The sequence below is a fragment of the Martes martes genome, assembly GCF_963455335.1.
Source record: "Martes martes genome assembly, chromosome: 16".
Lineage (NCBI taxonomy): Eukaryota > Metazoa > Chordata > Mammalia > Carnivora > Mustelidae > Martes > Martes martes.
In genome coordinates this window covers 25875237-25890789 of record NC_137904.1, presented here as the reverse complement: position 1 = coordinate 25890789, position 15553 = coordinate 25875237, and the positions used below count along the sequence as shown (strand labels likewise).

The following is a 15553-nucleotide window of genomic DNA, read 5'->3' as shown; positions in this document are numbered from 1 at the left end:
TCAATCCCAGGACCCTGGGATCCTGACCTGAGTCAAAGGTAGACGCTTAATAGACCGAGCCACACAGGTTTCCCTGGAAGTTGTTTTCTAAAGATCAGGCTAGGGTGGGCACAGAGAGCAGTCTCTGGAGAGAAGGAACTCTGGAATGAGGCAGGTCAGGGTGAGATGGATGCCAGGAACATGTGCTCTGCCTGGAAGATTCCACAAGCTGGAGTAGGCTCCCTGGGCCGTGCGCTGGAGGAATGTGAGCTTGAGCAATCAACCCTGGGAACACTGATAAGAGGCCAGGAGTACTGACTACCTTCATGTAAACGTACTTGGGGTAGGGCAGGGACAGGGCTGGGCCACTCTCTCCACGGCAGTGATTCCAGAACTTTGGCCACTCAGTTCCAGAGCTTAGGAACAGAGACCCCTGCTTGGACAGAGCCATGGTAACTGAGGTGTTACCTCTGGGTCACCTGCCTCAGGGCAAGGCAGGGGGCTTCGGGGAGAAACGCATTAATATTGGCTAATGAGTACCAGGTGCACAACTGGGCATTTCACATTGATTGACATACCAACCCAGTGAGGTAGGAAGCAGCCTTGATTTTATAGATAAGAAAGCTAAGGACCAGAGAAGTTAAGTAACCTGTCCAAGCTTACACAGATGACGGTGTTCAAATATGAAACTAATTCTGTTTGATTTCAAAGATCTTATTCTTTTCACACCCAGTTTCTATCCCTGAGTAATTCCTTCTTCATTGTGAATTTGAATCAGGGCAGGAGGGGCTGCATGTCAGAAGATCTGCCACTATAAACAAAGATGCTAGGGAACTGGGCACCTGGGATGTGTCCCTCCTCTGGGAAACCACACCTGGCTGGATCCCCCATGCTCACCAACCAGACTCTCTCGAGGAGGAAGCTAACTTCGACCAACTCCCAAAGGAGCCACGAGGAGTAGGGTTCCCTCCCCCTCCAGATGGTGCTTCTACATCAACTAACACCTACCTTGTCCAAAGTCGTCTTATTTGTCCAGCACTGGAGACAAAAGAAAAACTACACAGCAGCGGAATCAGAGATCCTACAGTCTAGCAGGCACTCCCTGGGTGCCCAGCAACCTCTCCCTGCAGTCACTCAGGGCTTAGGGAAGGTGCTGGGACTGGCTAAGGCTCCTAGAAGAGAGGTGACACCAGGTGTGGTTCCGGGGATGCTGGGAAACTTCATCCCCACCTGCCATGCCTGGTGGAGGGTGTTTAAGATGCTAACCTGCAGCCGCTGCTCTGGCTTAGGGCTCGGACCCAGGTTAAAAGGCAGGGGCACTTACAACGGTGGCAACCATCACAACCTTAACAGAAAGTTGTTTCTAACTTTCTGTTAGAAAGTTAGGAATGCCAGTTTTGAAAGAAAAGGGGAAAAAAATAAAAATAGGAGGACTGTGGATGTCTCTTTGTGGAGACCACAAATGGAAAAGATCAAGTGGCTTTGTGGACATGGCCCATTCCCAGCCTACCAGCAGGACAAGAAAGTTAGTGACACTTAGCATGTGGTCAGAGCTGATGGGAACGGACAATCCAATAAGGCGCCCCGTAATCAGGAATCCATCCATCAGTCCAACGTGAGCCAACTCCAGCTTTCCGCTCCTGACTCCATTTCCCTGGTGGGAATGGTATACAACATGATGATCAGAAGCATCCTGCTTTCCAGGAAAGAATGGACCATGCTCAATGGCACATTTCAGTGACAGACAAGGCCCCAATCTTGGACTTGGGAATATGGGTTCCTGCGTCTCTAGAATCAGACTGACACATCGGCTGACAATGGGACCGGAACATGCTAAACAGCACGGCATGTGAACCCAGGCAGCCCCCTATTCAGGGTCCACTTCCGAGAGCAGGGGTGGCTCTAAGATCCTGGGAGAGAGCAACATACATCAGTGTCTCCGATATGCTCATGACAGCAATTGTGTGATTTGGATGTACGTCCAGATTATGCCGTTGTGATTCTGGGTCCCGCAAAGGTCTCCAGTCATAAAAATGCCCCTCATCTTTCAATATTTGCAAAACAAAGAGACCCCAAAAGCAAGGGGAACACATCCTTCCTGGATGTTAGCGCTCGTGTGGAAACTACTATAGGGGTACTTCTGCCTAAACTCTGAAGGGCCTTTAATGCCTCTTTTTGGGTCATACACACAAGGTAGTCTCAGGATTCTTAGGCTCTCCTCCTCCATCCTCAGTTCTCAAATACGTCCCACCGCACCCCATATATTGAATTCAATAACCACTACTCAATGGAAATCTCAGTGAAAGTTTACTGTCCTCCTAGTGGTAGGTAGATAGAATTGCAGGCACAGGGACAGAAGGGGAAGAATCAACCCGGTGGGGCTCACTTTCAAAGCCAAACCTGGTAAAGGGAAGGAGGGACTCTGGACGCCTAGGGGGCCCAGGCAGATGCTACAAATAAATGAACCAGCCCTGTGGAGAGAGACAGCGCCTACTGAGCTCCAGCTGATTGTCTTCCGAAAATGCACGTCAGAGTTGCCTTATCCTCAGATTGACTACGAGAAGCCAGAGACTCTGATTTTAACGCGAAACCTTGTGATTTTTAGATGGTGGCTCCATTCTCTTGAAAACACTAGGTGAGCTCAATAAAGCGGCTGCTCCATCCGTTTCTAAAGCTCTGCTGCACAGAGGGTGGCGGTCGTCTCCTCCAACTGTGGTGTTAGACTGCCACTCGCCAGCCGCCACGGGCCACTGCAACCGAGACCGCAGCTACGTACGCACAGAGCCTCCGAGAACACCTAACACTACGGGCAGCAGGTGCAGGGCAGGGGATGGGGAGGCTCCCAGCATCCGAGGAGCCACCCGGGGACGGCAGCAGGCACTAAATGGCTGACTGTTCCTGCAGGAAACCTTCAGGGGCTGGGAGGCCTTTATCTGTCTCAGAAGCCAGGGCTGCTTCTCGAAGGACTTCCAAGTGCTCCTCAGCGGCTGACAGTGACTGGTCGATCCAATCCAGGCCCCCGGTCAGGTGGCAGGCATTCCTGGTCACCAGCACCAGATGGCTGACTGACAGGAGCAGGGCAGTTGTCCTAGAAAAAGCAACGGGATCAGTTTCCCCAGGAAAGGAGGGATTTGGCACCAAAGCCCACGCAGGCAGACGCTAGTCTGGTGTGCTCCAAACTGGAGGCCCTTCCCCAGGAGGCTGGGGGGTAATTTAAAGATGGTTCCATGTGCAAATAAATCTGAGAATGGCTGGTTTCAGCAAGGTTAACTGAAGCCTCCTCCGGGCCTTGACCGTGCATGGTAAAGCTCTCAGGAAAGAATACAACGGGGCGTGGCCGGCTAACTTATTTAAGACTGGGGAGCCTATTTTCAGCAGCACACCTATGAACATCTCCCAGGTCAGGGCTTTGTAGGACAGTATGGATCTGGTCAATTAGACGAGCCCGCTACAGACAGGGAAGGCTAGACATACCCCTGCCTGGGGCATCCCTCACGGATTTTGAATCAATAAGGCCCCAGGCGGGTTTACACTGCTCGGTAAAACAGAATTTAATTGAAAACCAAATTGAGGAGGAGTGGTTTTTTTCCCCCCAGTATTGGAAAACTCACCGTAGAATATCATTTATATAGTGAGTGTGCATGTCTTTGGGAACGTACCGCACAGTTCCAGCCTGTGGACACAGCCTGTGGACATAGCTGGGCAGCAGTAGGAGCGGGACAGAAAAGCCAACTGAAGGGGCGCCTGGCTGGCTCAGTTGTTAAGCACAGGTCATGGTCCCAGGGTCCTGGGTTTGAGCCCAGCATCAGGCTCCCTGCTCGGCGGGGAGCCTGCTTCTCCCTCTCCCACTCCCCCTGCTTGTGTTCCTGCTCTCGCTGTCTCTCTCCGTCAAATAAATAAAATCTTTTTTTTAAAAAATGCAATCTGACACAGGGTGTGAGCCACTGTCTATCTGGCAACCATCACACACAACAGCTCTAGGAAATGGTCATATACATCCAAGAGACAAAAGAATCTGTTTTTTTGTTTTTGTTTTTGTTTTTTTTTTAAAGAGTTTGCATCTGGTGGAGAGCACATCATTTCAAAAGCCTAAGGGTGCTCGGTGTACTAGGGGGCGGATCTCGAGAGGGGAGGGGTCCCGGGCTTGTCCTATGTAAAGGGAACATAGCTGGAGCTTTCCCTTGCTTTCCCCTGGCCACGCTCCACACCTACCCCACCCACCCGCTGGCAGCACTCACAGCTGGGGTGTGTCTGCTTCCGGGGTCCAAAGAGCAGAGGCAGCCGATGGGGGAAGTGGGAGGGAGGGAAGTTGCAGACAGGTCTTAGTGTGGCCAGATGTTTAAGTGTAAAAATTCAAAATCTAAGACTGGCTCTGCCTAATCCCAGGTTTCAGGCAGAGTACGGGCCTCTCTCACCATTCACACGGCAATGAACGGTGCCCAAAGCTCACGCAGTTCTGGGAGCCCAGCAAAACAGCGCTCTTCCCAGCAACCCAAACACTGAACCTCACAGATGTGACGGAATGGGGAGCTTCCAGCAGGAGAAGCCCAAGGGCCCCTCCACTCCTCTCACCGTGCCTCCAGGAGCTTGGGGTCCAGCGGAGGGTACATCGATCTCACCACATCGTCCACTCTGTGTGGGGGGCAAAATGTTTTCAGAACTTCACTTTCCTTCTGTTCTTGTCCCCGTCCTGCCCGCCTCCCTGTCCTTGTCCCGATTCTTGTCTCCTGATCTTCAAGCCCCCACCTTTGGTGACTCCTTCTCTAACCACTTTTGCATTCTCAGACAGACTTCAACAGAAAGACTTGTGGTCCAGGTGAGAGAATGTTTTGTTTTCTGGTTTCAAGTCCCCATAGTCTAGAAAGTGTAAGTTCACACATCTGGGGTGATGTTCAGGATATGTTACTAAATTTAAGAGGCAAGCTGCCGGACGCTATATGAAGTTTGACCGATCCATTTGCATGAAAATAAGTAGACAAAAGCTATGACACGAAGGATCCAGGTAGCACGCAGGAACACTGACCATTCACTAGTGTCCCCTCCAGGGATTGGGATGGGGTGAAATTAGGTGTTCCTTCACTTTCCAGATAATCTATTTCTGCAATGTTTTGACTTTTATAAGTACTTACCATTGTGTTTTTAAAAACAGTGCAACATTAGGAAAAACCTAGGGGGGGAAAAAAAAACCTACAAGTTTAATTTGGATCCAAACTGCTTCATTGGATTTCCTTTCCATTATGGTACAATTCATGGTTATTTATTCATTTTTAAACCAAGTTCAGAAAGGAACTACTATTCATTCCGACTTGCAGGGTTCAAGATTTTCATCTAAATCCTTGCTCCTGGACCACTTGATAGGAAGAAAAAGTAATGATGCAATGTTTGATTTTGAAAATAAACATCTGCAATGTTCTCGTCTCGGGGCTAAGGGGCTGGTGAGGACATGCAGAGGACTGTGGGCTGCTGTCTTCGCCGGCCCCTTTCTCTGTAGTGTCTCGAAGCCGAAGCTCAAAACTAATATGCTATCAACACGCTGTGTGGAGTAAACGGAGCAAGAGAAACAATGGGGACACACACACACACACACAAAATGGCCAGAAGGAGAAAAACGTGTAAAGGCAAAAAGACAAAGCAAGGACACGGATTGAATTACGGCACAGAGCGTTCTAGAAGTAGTCCAAGGGACTCGGTAGGAGGGCCAGAGTGTGCCCGGTTAGGTATGCCTGCTGAACAACGCCACACCCGCCCTCTCGCACCAGAGCCAACCGTCATGGGAAGCATGACGAGGGTCCAGCAGGGATGAACAGTGCAGGGTCTCCACCAACAATGGTGGCCAGTGGAATGGCCGGTGCCTGCCCAGAGCCTGGGCTGGACCGCCTTCTGGCCGGGCTGACACCAGTCCTGTGACCACACCCATCCGGGACAGCTCCAGAGAAAGCCAACAAGTTCGTCCCCCGGATTCTCTCCCTCCTACTTTCCAACTCACTGAACTCCCGGGACAGAGTTCAAGGGCACCGACTCTTTCATATTCCTTCCTTGGGCTGGCTTCTCGTGATCTACCCGAGGCCATGCAACCAGGAAACCGAGAGCCCCCAGAACTCACAGGGATGCCACCATTCCCACCAAAGATGTGGAGGAACCGCTCTGACAGTGAGGGGGCCCGGCTGATAAGAGAACATCCTGATCAGGGTTAACTCCCGACTCAGGCACATCCACATACCGGCCACCAGATGGCAGCACAAACTCAGTACCACCCTTCCGCGGAAGAAAAGGGCTTTCTATTTCTCCACAAAGTCAAGCCCAAATGAGGGGGTGTAGTTGTTGACTGCAATCCTGCTGGCTGCCTCCCACATGGGATTTTGCAGACAGCCTGGAATTTGGGAGATCTGAAATGAAGTATGGCTTCACTGTCCCCCACCACCACCCAATCCTGGAGGCTACTGGCTGGGCCATGGTTAGGGCAGCAGATGACAGGGAGGTAGCAAGGAGTGGGTCCCCAAAACTAGTCTCCAGCACAAATAAGGCAGGGTGGGGCATGGCCCACAGGTCACTGCATAGAGGGGTGTGGACACCAGTGGGAAATGTGCTTACTGGCCCGGATCCTGGGAGGGAGGGAAGGAAGGCAGCCCCAGCTCGTATGGGAGCAGCCACAGTAGGATCTGCAGAATGGACTAGAAGCACACTAGTCGCATGCTAAGTTCCCCAAAAAGCCAACTGGAGGAGGCCTGTGGGAGGTGGGGGGAACCGTGTGAGACCACCCAGCTTGGTCTCTCAGTACCTAAATCCTCCTGGATGCTCTGTAAATGTCTTGGACATGAGTAACCGAAGTTGTGTGTGTGGTTTCTTTGAGGAGCCTGGCCCACCTGCCATCTCAGCTTCTGACCTCCCCTCACCCTCACCCCATGGAGTGTGGGACCTCACTCACCTGGGGCTGATCCGCTTGGCCACCACGATGATATCACTGACACTGGCTGAGGTCTTCATCTTGGCCCCGGAGCCCATTGTCATGGCAACAAGTTTTTCTGTCAGAGTGTGACAAATCTAACAAAGCAGGGAGGAGAGAGGTGGGGAGGGGTGCCCCAGGCTCCCCCAAGAGCATCAGCCACCCCCACAAACAAATATGACCCCTACCTTGGATTCCATCTCATACCCCAGGGCCCTGTAACCTAGTGGGCAAGTTGAGGTCAAAAGCACACAGAGATGAGAGGAGGGAGAGACAGAAGCCGAGAATAAGGCCGGGTGAGGAGGGAGGGGTGGGAACCTCAGACCAGGGTCAGGGTTTCCACTTAGAGAAGTCTGAGCTGAAATAATCTGTCTAAGACAAATCATGTGTTCTAATTCCACCTTCTCGCTTCGGGGGAAAAACCTACTTTCTCTCTCTACTCCATCACCTCACGGCTTAGTCTTCCAGAAGGCTAAACCTCTCCCATGGGGCACCCTCAGAAGCACCACTGGACAAAGGGCAACTGTTCCCTTGAAGTACATCCACCAACAGAGGCACTGAGTTCCACAACTTTCTAGGGTGACACTTAGTACATCCGTCAAGAGGACGGTGGTGAAAGGGACTTCAAAAAAAAGGCAGGGAATGGGGTGCCTGGGTAGCTCAGTGGGTTAAAGCCTCTGCCTTTGGCTCGGGTCATGATCTCAGGGTCCTGGGATCAAGCCCCACATTGGGCTCTCTGCTCAGCAGGGAGCCTGCTTCCCCCCCACCCCTCTCTCTGCCTGCCTCTCTGCCTACTTGTGGTCTCTCTGTCTGTCAAATAAATAAATAAAATCTTAAAAAAAAAAAAAAGACAGTTTCTTGCTTTAAAAAAAAGGCAGGGAAAAGGCAAGATAATGACACGAGGCCTTTATCATCACCCATCAACAGTGCTGGCCACCCCAAAAGCTTCATTTCCTCCCTTCCACACCTCCTTGATGTACTTGTGTACCTGGCAAATAGGTTCCATGACCTGTCTCATACTCAGAGCTGGAAAGGAGGGCAGAAAGGCCTAGGACCACCCAGGGGAGAGCCTCAGCCACAAGGACTCAAGGGCAGGCGGGCCAAGCAAAAGAGACATCCGATCCCAGCTCTTTTGATGGGAGACTCTCAGGATGGGCCATTGATTCCAATCCCGTTGGCGTCCCTCCTGTTTCCTTATCCCCCACCTCAGGCCTCATTTATCCTCCTCCTCCAATAGGCGAGGGCAGAGACAAAACCCAGCCCCAGCACGCATCCTCGCTGGGAGACAGGAGTGGAATACAGCATTATTGCTCAAGTCATTAGACCCATCTATCTGTAACCATATCCACACCCAGAGAGCTTCTTAGAATTAAGTAATCCTGGACTCTGTGACCATAATTTCCTATAAGGCACTCCTTTGTCCCCTAAGAGAGACAGCTAAAGAAGAGGAGGGATGAAAGACTTATTTAGCTTGCTTATTTATTTATTTATTTATTTATTTATTTTTAAGCCCAACGCTGGGCTTGAACTCACAACTCTGAGATCAAGACCTGAGCTGAGATCAAGAGTCAGACGCTCAATCCACTGAGCCACCCAGGAACCCCAAAAGGCTTTTTCGTATGTTGTACTGAGTGACACTGAAGAAATGATAAAGCTGTCTTTTTGAAAATGTTGAATAATTACTGGACAAAAAGATAAATGTTTGGTTTCCCAAGTTACTGAGATGAAGAACACAACGATATCTGCCATTGGCCAAATATTTCACCATTATTATTATTCTATCGGGCAAGAATTGAAAAACAAATGCTAAAGCTATAAAAATTACCCCAAACTACAAAACCTAGCCAAAATGCAAATTGGATGCAATTTTCCCCCCAATTGCGGAGGTGACAAGAATGAGAAGGAACCCAACCCGCCTTCAGGTACTCATGGTTTGGATTTTTCAACACTGATTGTCCCATTCGACAGACTACTGTCCAGCCAGAGAAGACTAGTGAGGAACGTTCTAAGTGGAGAAGTCCAGACATGGAACTCAACTCGCTGAGCAAAGGGCTCTCTGTTAATGAAAGAAAGCGCCCGGGGAGGGGCTGGGGAGATCATTGCCCCGTGGCAACCACTGTATCAGGAGGACCAGGCAAAACGAAACCTTTGAAAGGGTCGTGAGAGCGCTAAAGTGGGAGTAGAAACAGTAGAAATTCCAAGTGTCAGGCCTGTTTTTAAAAAGCCTCTTGCACGGATTCAGCGCCCTACCTAGAAAGACCCCTTTCAACAGTCCGAGCTCCGCAGCGCTTTGATGACCACGCCCCCACGCCCCCGCCCCCGCTTACGTCATGGGAAATTACAAGTATTACCTTCAAGATGGCAATGCAGTGGGACATGAGACCCCTGGGGAGACAAGAAGAATCTGTCAGTGCTTTTCTGTCGAGGTCCCCCTCGCTCCCACGACCAGCTCTGTCCTCCCATCTAGCTCGGACCCACCTAGACACCACCCAGGAATGCCTCCGGGTTCAACTGAGCAAGTCCACGAGCTAAATGAGCAGGCACCTTCTTTCCTTACCCAGCAGCCTCTTCCAGGTTGCGCTCACCTGTCCAGTCATTCTTAGAACTCTGAGCTTCTGACACTGCTCCCTCTAGCCCGTGTGTCCTTCCCCTTATCCTCAGCCTGGTGACCATCTCATCTTTCAAGATCCAGGTCAAAAGGCACCTAATTTGTGGTAGTCTTCATGAAAGCCTCCTCCATCTCCCCGCCCCAGGCAGCTCTAGAGATCGCCAACGCTGTGTGCCCACGGCACCACACGGAGACCCGCTCTCGCTTCGGAGATACGGTATTGTAGAATTCTGTCTCTCCCACCGGTTCAGTATCTGCAGTAACTGGCCCAGTGTCCTGCCCATAAGGCCCCCCTCACATCTGCCCAGTGAATAAAGGCTCGGAGCAGCATACACGTCTCAACAGGTAGTGGCTCTTGCTGGATGGAGGGGTCCCTGAGGGACTCTGAAGACAAAGGCTTCATCCCTGAAGCCTGCGTGCAAACTTCACCCCAGGGATAAACCAGGCACGTCAGGATCACTTTGTAACTTCTGCCACACATCTATGGGCCTTGGTGTTTAGGTGTACGAGATGGGGAGGAGGAGGGGCACGATCACTGTCATACCATAATCTGATCCCCACCCCCCACAAGAGCAGCAGGGGGCACAGTGCTCCCAGACACCCAGTAGTGCTTGGCAAAGGAAGCCGGAAAGGGGCACCCAGAGACCCCGTGTGCCATCCTCAGGGAAGTGTAGCAAACAAAACGGTCCCTAAGGCCTTACGAGGCATCTTCAATCCAGTCTTCGTTCTCCAGAATGGCCTCGATGTGAGGGTTGGTAATGACCACATCGTCTAGCTCTAGCTCCGATGGCTCCGACTGTGTCTCCATGGCACCGATGAGGTCCACAATGGGCCTGGAAGGAAAAGCCCAGGAAAGTGGTTTCAGGATGGGTGGCCGTTGCTGACCCCCTCCTCACCGAGACCCATGTATCCCCCAACAGGATGTAGGAAGTTAGTAAGGATGACATTGACCTCGTGTCCCGGATCCAGGCCTAACCCTAGTGGGACTGCAGGTGTGGGCAGGACACATGGCTGGAGGCAAGTCGAGGAGGCAGGCCGGGGTGCAAAGAAGAAAAGTGAAGCAGAATGAGAGGAGCCACTAAGAGACGAGCAAAGCCACAGCCATAAATAGAGACGTCTTAGGTCTGCTCCTTCTGCACAAAATAACATACTTTTGAAACTTATTTTCTCTTTGGGGAGCCCGGGGGGCTCAGTCAGTTATGCATCTGACTCTTCTCTCAGCTCAGGTCTTGATCTTAAGATTGTGAGTTCAAGCCCTGTGTTGGCCCTCATGCCCAGCATGGAGCCTACTTAAGAAAAGCAAATAACCAAACAAAGCAAAAAAAAAAAACTTATTTCCCCTTTAAGCCTACCTCATATGGAGAAGCTGAAGTTTCTATTACTCAAACCTACCTGGTCTGCAGAATCACTCTCAGGAAGGACTGGAGGACGGACGCTGGTCTACCCGCATAACCCCAGCCCCTCCTCACTCTACAGGAGAAGTAACAACACCTACTTTACAATGAGGTTCTTGACAAACATAGCCTTCCGTTCGATAGCAGAGCTTTTCTGGGTCACATAAATGGGCATTTACAAATTATTCACCCCTGGACAAAGACACTGATAGGATTCAGTAGAGGGGCAAGAGAAACCAAGGGTTAGTTGCCAGGGTTCCTTAGGGGTCTATCAATTAAAACATCCCTAAACGGAAAATAGGATCTTGCTCATAAAATCTCTTGCACACAAAAGGTATCAGGAAGAAATCTGTGCCAAGAAGGAGACAGTCCCATGCTGGGATTCCACAAAATCCGGTATCTTGCCGCTTCCGTGTGTGGCTGGAGTTCAGGCATGGGATTTCTGCTCCTATGAGTTTGGTTGGAAATATGTTGGGCTTATTCATAGGCCAAGCAGAGTGGCCAGTTCTGGAGAGATGGCCACACCTTTGTGCTAGGTGAACACGTTCAGGGAATTTCTCCTTTGCTCAGGGACATTGCTGAAGCTCTAAGTTCTCTCTTGGAAAGGAAGCCTTCAAGTACCATTTTAGAGACAAAAAACTGAGCTGGAGTTGCCCAGTGCCAAACTTCTTGGGCCCCTCTCCTTTCCGGTTGCTGGAGCCCCTGGAGGAGCCCACATCTCCTCCTTGCCCTCCCTGGGCGCACTCACTTGGAATCATAGCGCTGCAGCAGATCCCGAGGCCGGCAATACCGCTGCCTGCAAACCACCACCAAGGCTGCAAACGAGGCCAGGAAGATGGTGGCCAGCACGCCTATGGCGACAATCACCACAGTCTCCATGCTTCTGGGTGGCTCCCTCCGTCGCCGTCACATGCCCAGCGTGGGCTCAATCTTAGAAGACACAAGGGCAGAGGAGGCCTTGGTAACATAGTAGCGAAATAGAGTGGGGCAGTGGGGGTCTTACCTGCTGGTGTGGGGCGCAGCAGAGAGCCATGTCCCCCCAAGTCACCTGCAGAGACCAAGTTACCTGCTGGGGTTGCACAGAGAGCCAGGTTCCCCCAAGTCACCTGCAGAGACCAAGTTACCTGCTGGGGTTGCACAGAGAGCCAGGTTCCCCCAAGTCACCAGCAGAGACCAAGTTACCTGTTGGGAGTGGGGGACACAGAGAGCCAGGTTCCCACTCCAGAGACCTGAGGGCCTAAACAGAATCAAGATGCATTTTATGTTCTGCTCCAAATTTGCCTTTTGTTTAATTAAGAGTTTGCCACCTGCTGGACCAGGATGGCCTTTTAAACCTGGACAGAAGAACACATTTTAACAAGCACTATTGTTTCACAGCTCCACCAAGTGCAGGAGAGAATATTCTCCCAAGAAGGGCAGGATGGCATTTACTGAGAATCTCCACCGTGCCAGACACTTTGTGTGTTAACCCTGAGGTAGGTATTAATATTCCCATTTTACAGTTGAGAAAATTGAGGTTCGGGGAAGTTAAGTAATTTGTCCAAGTTTCTGTAGTCAGAAAGTAGAAACCCATCCACTTAAATTGAGATGGGCATTCACCTCCCTCTCCCTTTCTAAGGAGGGAAGAAGATTCTAAAAATTCTGGAAAGGGATTTGACTGTCAGTTTCAGTGTTGGAAACTTAACAAATGGTGTTAAAGTGTTCTTTGCCTACTGCCTGTTTTCACTCAGGAGGTTCTTCCACACCTATGTTAGACTCCCGCAGAGGAACGGGGCACCTAAGAAAAGTATATACTCATTGCAGATTCCTACTTCTGTTTCTTTGAGCAAGTCTCTTCCCCTGTCTGGGCTTTAATTTTTCCACCTGCAAAAGAGGGGCTTTGATCTAGGAATCCAGGACGATGGACTTATTCTACACTACATGTCTCCGAGGGTCCAAATGTTCCCAACTGTCATTCAATAAGCATTTATTGGTCATCTGCTAGGCACCGAGCACTAGGCAGGATTCTGAAGACTGCAGATAAATCAGACATGGACCCCAAACCCTGAGGAGGGAGAAAGAGGAAGACAGGCAGACAAATGCTTCCTGCTTGCTTGTCAATCTCTTCTCTGGCTCCTCAACTCCCTGTGTCTATGCTACATGGCAGGGTACACAGACTAGAGACAACCGTGCTTTCAACTGTGCTTGCAGGCTAACTGCCTGCTTTGCAGGGCAAATGACATCTGATCTGGGTTTTGAAGGATGAGTAGGAGTTTGCTGGGTGGCCAGCATGCCAACTTGGTTGGCTCAAAGTGCCCAGGAGGCCTTTCTCAAAGGTTCCACAGAGCAGCTGCTCTAACACCTCAAACTCACTTGCTCAGGGGGGTGAAAAGGTTAGGGTCTGTCTCTTTCATTTCTGTATCTCCCCTGGGGGTTGGAGGAGGCAGGAGGTAATTCTCAGGGTCTGCTCAAGTTCTCCAGATGTGTGTCTCTACACCGTCCCTCCTAAAAGGCTACCTCCTTTAGGCCTTTTTCTTTCCTTCTCTCATTTCTGTGTCTCTGTCTTTGTATCTCTCCATTTTCCCCTCTAGACATGTCACCCCCTCCCCAGTCTTCCCTTTCCCCTCCCCCAGCGCCACGGGCCTCCAAGACCACCCGCTTTGTTTCCTCTCTTCCTGCGGACGCTTGAGCGTGTTTCTATGAAGCGGACGAGCTCTGAGTTTTTGCTGCCTTACTCCGTGATTTGTCCGTATGAGTCTTGGTGTGTTTTTCTTCTTTTGTGTGTGTTTCAGGATGAGTTTTTGTCTCTTCTTCTTTGTATAAGCTTGGGTAGGTCTCGTTTCTTGGAGTGTGTGTGTGTGTGTGTGTGTGTGTCCGTGTCCCACCCCTTCTCCGCCATAGAATTCGAAATCCACCAGGATGTGTGTGTGTGTGTGTCCCACCCCCTTCTCCGCCATGGAGTTCTAAATCTACCCGGATAAAGTAGCCCCAAGCCCCTGCCACCCAGAACAGCCGCCCCGACACCCAGGTCGGAGGAAGGGACCCCCACCAGGCCCGGCGCGGGGCTCGCAGGGGGCTCCCACGCGCGCAGCTGCAACTTTGCCCAACTTTCGGGCGGCCGGGCTGCGCCGCACGGGCTCCGCGGCCCCAACAAAGGGGCGGCCGCCCTCCCCCCCACCTCGCAGTCATCAGCCCCGATCTTCGGCTCCCCCGCCCCCGACGCGCCCGGCACCCCGACTCCCGCGGTACCGGGACGCGGCCAGGCCCACCCACCTCAGGCCGCGGCCGCAGGACGCATCCGGGGGCGCTCCGGCCGCCCGGCCCCCGTCGATAGCAAAGTCCGGGCGCGGGACTCGCGGGCGGCTCCTGCGAGCGGGGCATGCCGGGAAGGAGCTGGGCTGTCCGAAGGAATCAAGATAAAGTCCCCGGGCGCCAAACCCCCAGTTGGGGGATGGGGGGCGCATCCAAATCCCCCGCTGCCAGGCGCCGCCGTCCCCGCCGGGCTCGGGGAGGGTCGGGGGTTGGGGCGGAGGGAGGCCTGGCAGGGAGGAGGCCCTCCCTTAGACCCCCAGCAGGCGCTCCTCGAGCCCCCTGCCCAGGAGGCCCGGCCCGGCAGAGGGAGGCCTCCGGGTCCTTGCCACCCCACACCTCTGCGAGCTGGCCGTCCCGTGGGGGCTGCGGAGACTGAGCCCATTCCATCGTGGGCTGACCGGGCAGCCAGTCCTCTCTTAACATGATGTGGCTTCAATCCTAGCTCTGCCACGCACTAGCTATGGACAACTTATTGCACTGTCCTTGGTTTCCTCATCTGTAAAGTGGGGCCACTACTTGTAGGCATGCTCAGAGCTGCCTGGCGCTGGGCAGCACACTGGACAGCCTCATGCACGCACACTGGACACACAAGCAGGCCCACCCCAAACACTTGCTATGCCAGGGACAAGCATAGAAATACAGGACCCTGGCTGGCTGGTCTGCTCCTTCTCTTTGCACTTGCCTCTAGGGACCCAGGGAACACCTGTTATTTCTTCACAGCCCCCACTCTGCAAACAGCCATCCCTTGGCCATCCCTCTGGGGTACAGATGCCCACACCAAGAGGAACAGGAAGCCTTGAAGGATGGAGGCTCTGGAAACAGGCTGGGGCTTTGGGGATAGACTGTTTTTTTTCCAGAGTCCAGTGAGCCAGGAGCATGGTCTAGAAGAGACAGGAGGGAAGTGAAGCTAGTTAAAACCTGGGGCTTAAGGCAGAGACCCAATCAACCAATCTAAGGTAAGTTCTGGTGACAAGTATCAAAGGGGGCACACCAGGTCCTGGGCAACTCCTTGCTAAGCCACATGCAACCCACAGAAGTGTTTGGGGTTTTGTCGTTGTTCTTCTTGTTGATTTTCCCTGACTTACAGTTTAAAAAAAATAATAAATTTAACTAGTTGCCCACATTTTTAAAAATCAAGAATTTCACTTACACCTACAGATTTCCAGCTTCTCTGGGTAATTCATAAGCTCTCTCAAAATGCAGCACGCATTCATTTGGGAGTAACACTAAGTAGGAGAGGGGCAGCTGCTGTCCCCAGGCCTGCTCTCCCGACCCACCACCGTCCCACTGCATACAATGCCTGCTTGGGCATTCACAGCTCAGCTGTTTTGCTGAGAG

The 15553-nt window shown here is 51.9% G+C and overlaps 1 protein-coding gene across 9 annotated transcripts; it reads right to left on the bottom strand.

Moving 5' to 3' along the window:
* Nucleotides 1-2267: 2267 nt before the first annotated feature.
* On the bottom strand, nucleotides 2268-14283 carry TMEM98 (transmembrane protein 98). Of its 9 annotated transcripts, none has more exons than XM_080825907.1 (10): nucleotides 14177-14270; nucleotides 12049-12106; nucleotides 11928-11972; nucleotides 11673-11854; nucleotides 10923-11000; nucleotides 10232-10363; nucleotides 9274-9307; nucleotides 6905-7020; nucleotides 4552-4611; nucleotides 2268-3067 (listed from the first exon to the last, which is right to left on the bottom strand). In XM_080825907.1, the coding sequence occupies exons 4-10, from the start codon at nucleotides 11801-11803 to the stop codon at nucleotides 2860-2862; spliced, it is 759 nt and encodes a 252-aa protein (XP_080682033.1). In that variant the 5' UTR covers nucleotides 11804-11854; nucleotides 11928-11972; nucleotides 12049-12106; nucleotides 14177-14270; the 3' UTR covers nucleotides 2268-2859. The 9 variants fall into 9 exon arrangements, with proteins under 9 accessions (XP_080682033.1, XP_080682032.1, XP_080682034.1 ...); XM_080825906.1 differs by lacking the exons at nucleotides 11928-11972; nucleotides 12049-12106 and adding exons at nucleotides 11991-12030; nucleotides 12107-12161 and having other exon boundaries at nucleotides 14177-14224; XM_080825908.1 differs by lacking the exons at nucleotides 11928-11972; nucleotides 12049-12106 and adding an exon at nucleotides 11991-12030 and having other exon boundaries at nucleotides 14177-14273.
* Between the last annotated feature and the right edge of the window lie 1270 nt (nucleotides 14284-15553).

Bases quoted from the DNA above. Each gene is read 5' to 3' on its own strand.
- TMEM98 (XM_080825905.1), bottom strand. From the start codon at position 11,803: ATGGAGACTGTGGTGATTGTCGCCATAGGCGTGCTGGCCACCATCTTC. The intron at 11,001-11,672 runs GTGAGTGCGCCC...CTTCTCCTGTAG, and splicing joins CTGCAGCGCTATGATTCCAA to AGTGAGGAGGGGCTGGGGTT. The intron at 10,364-10,922 runs GTAGGTTTGAGT...TTTTCCTTCCAG, and splicing joins AGAGTGATTCTGCAGACCAG to GCCCATTGTGGACCTCATCG.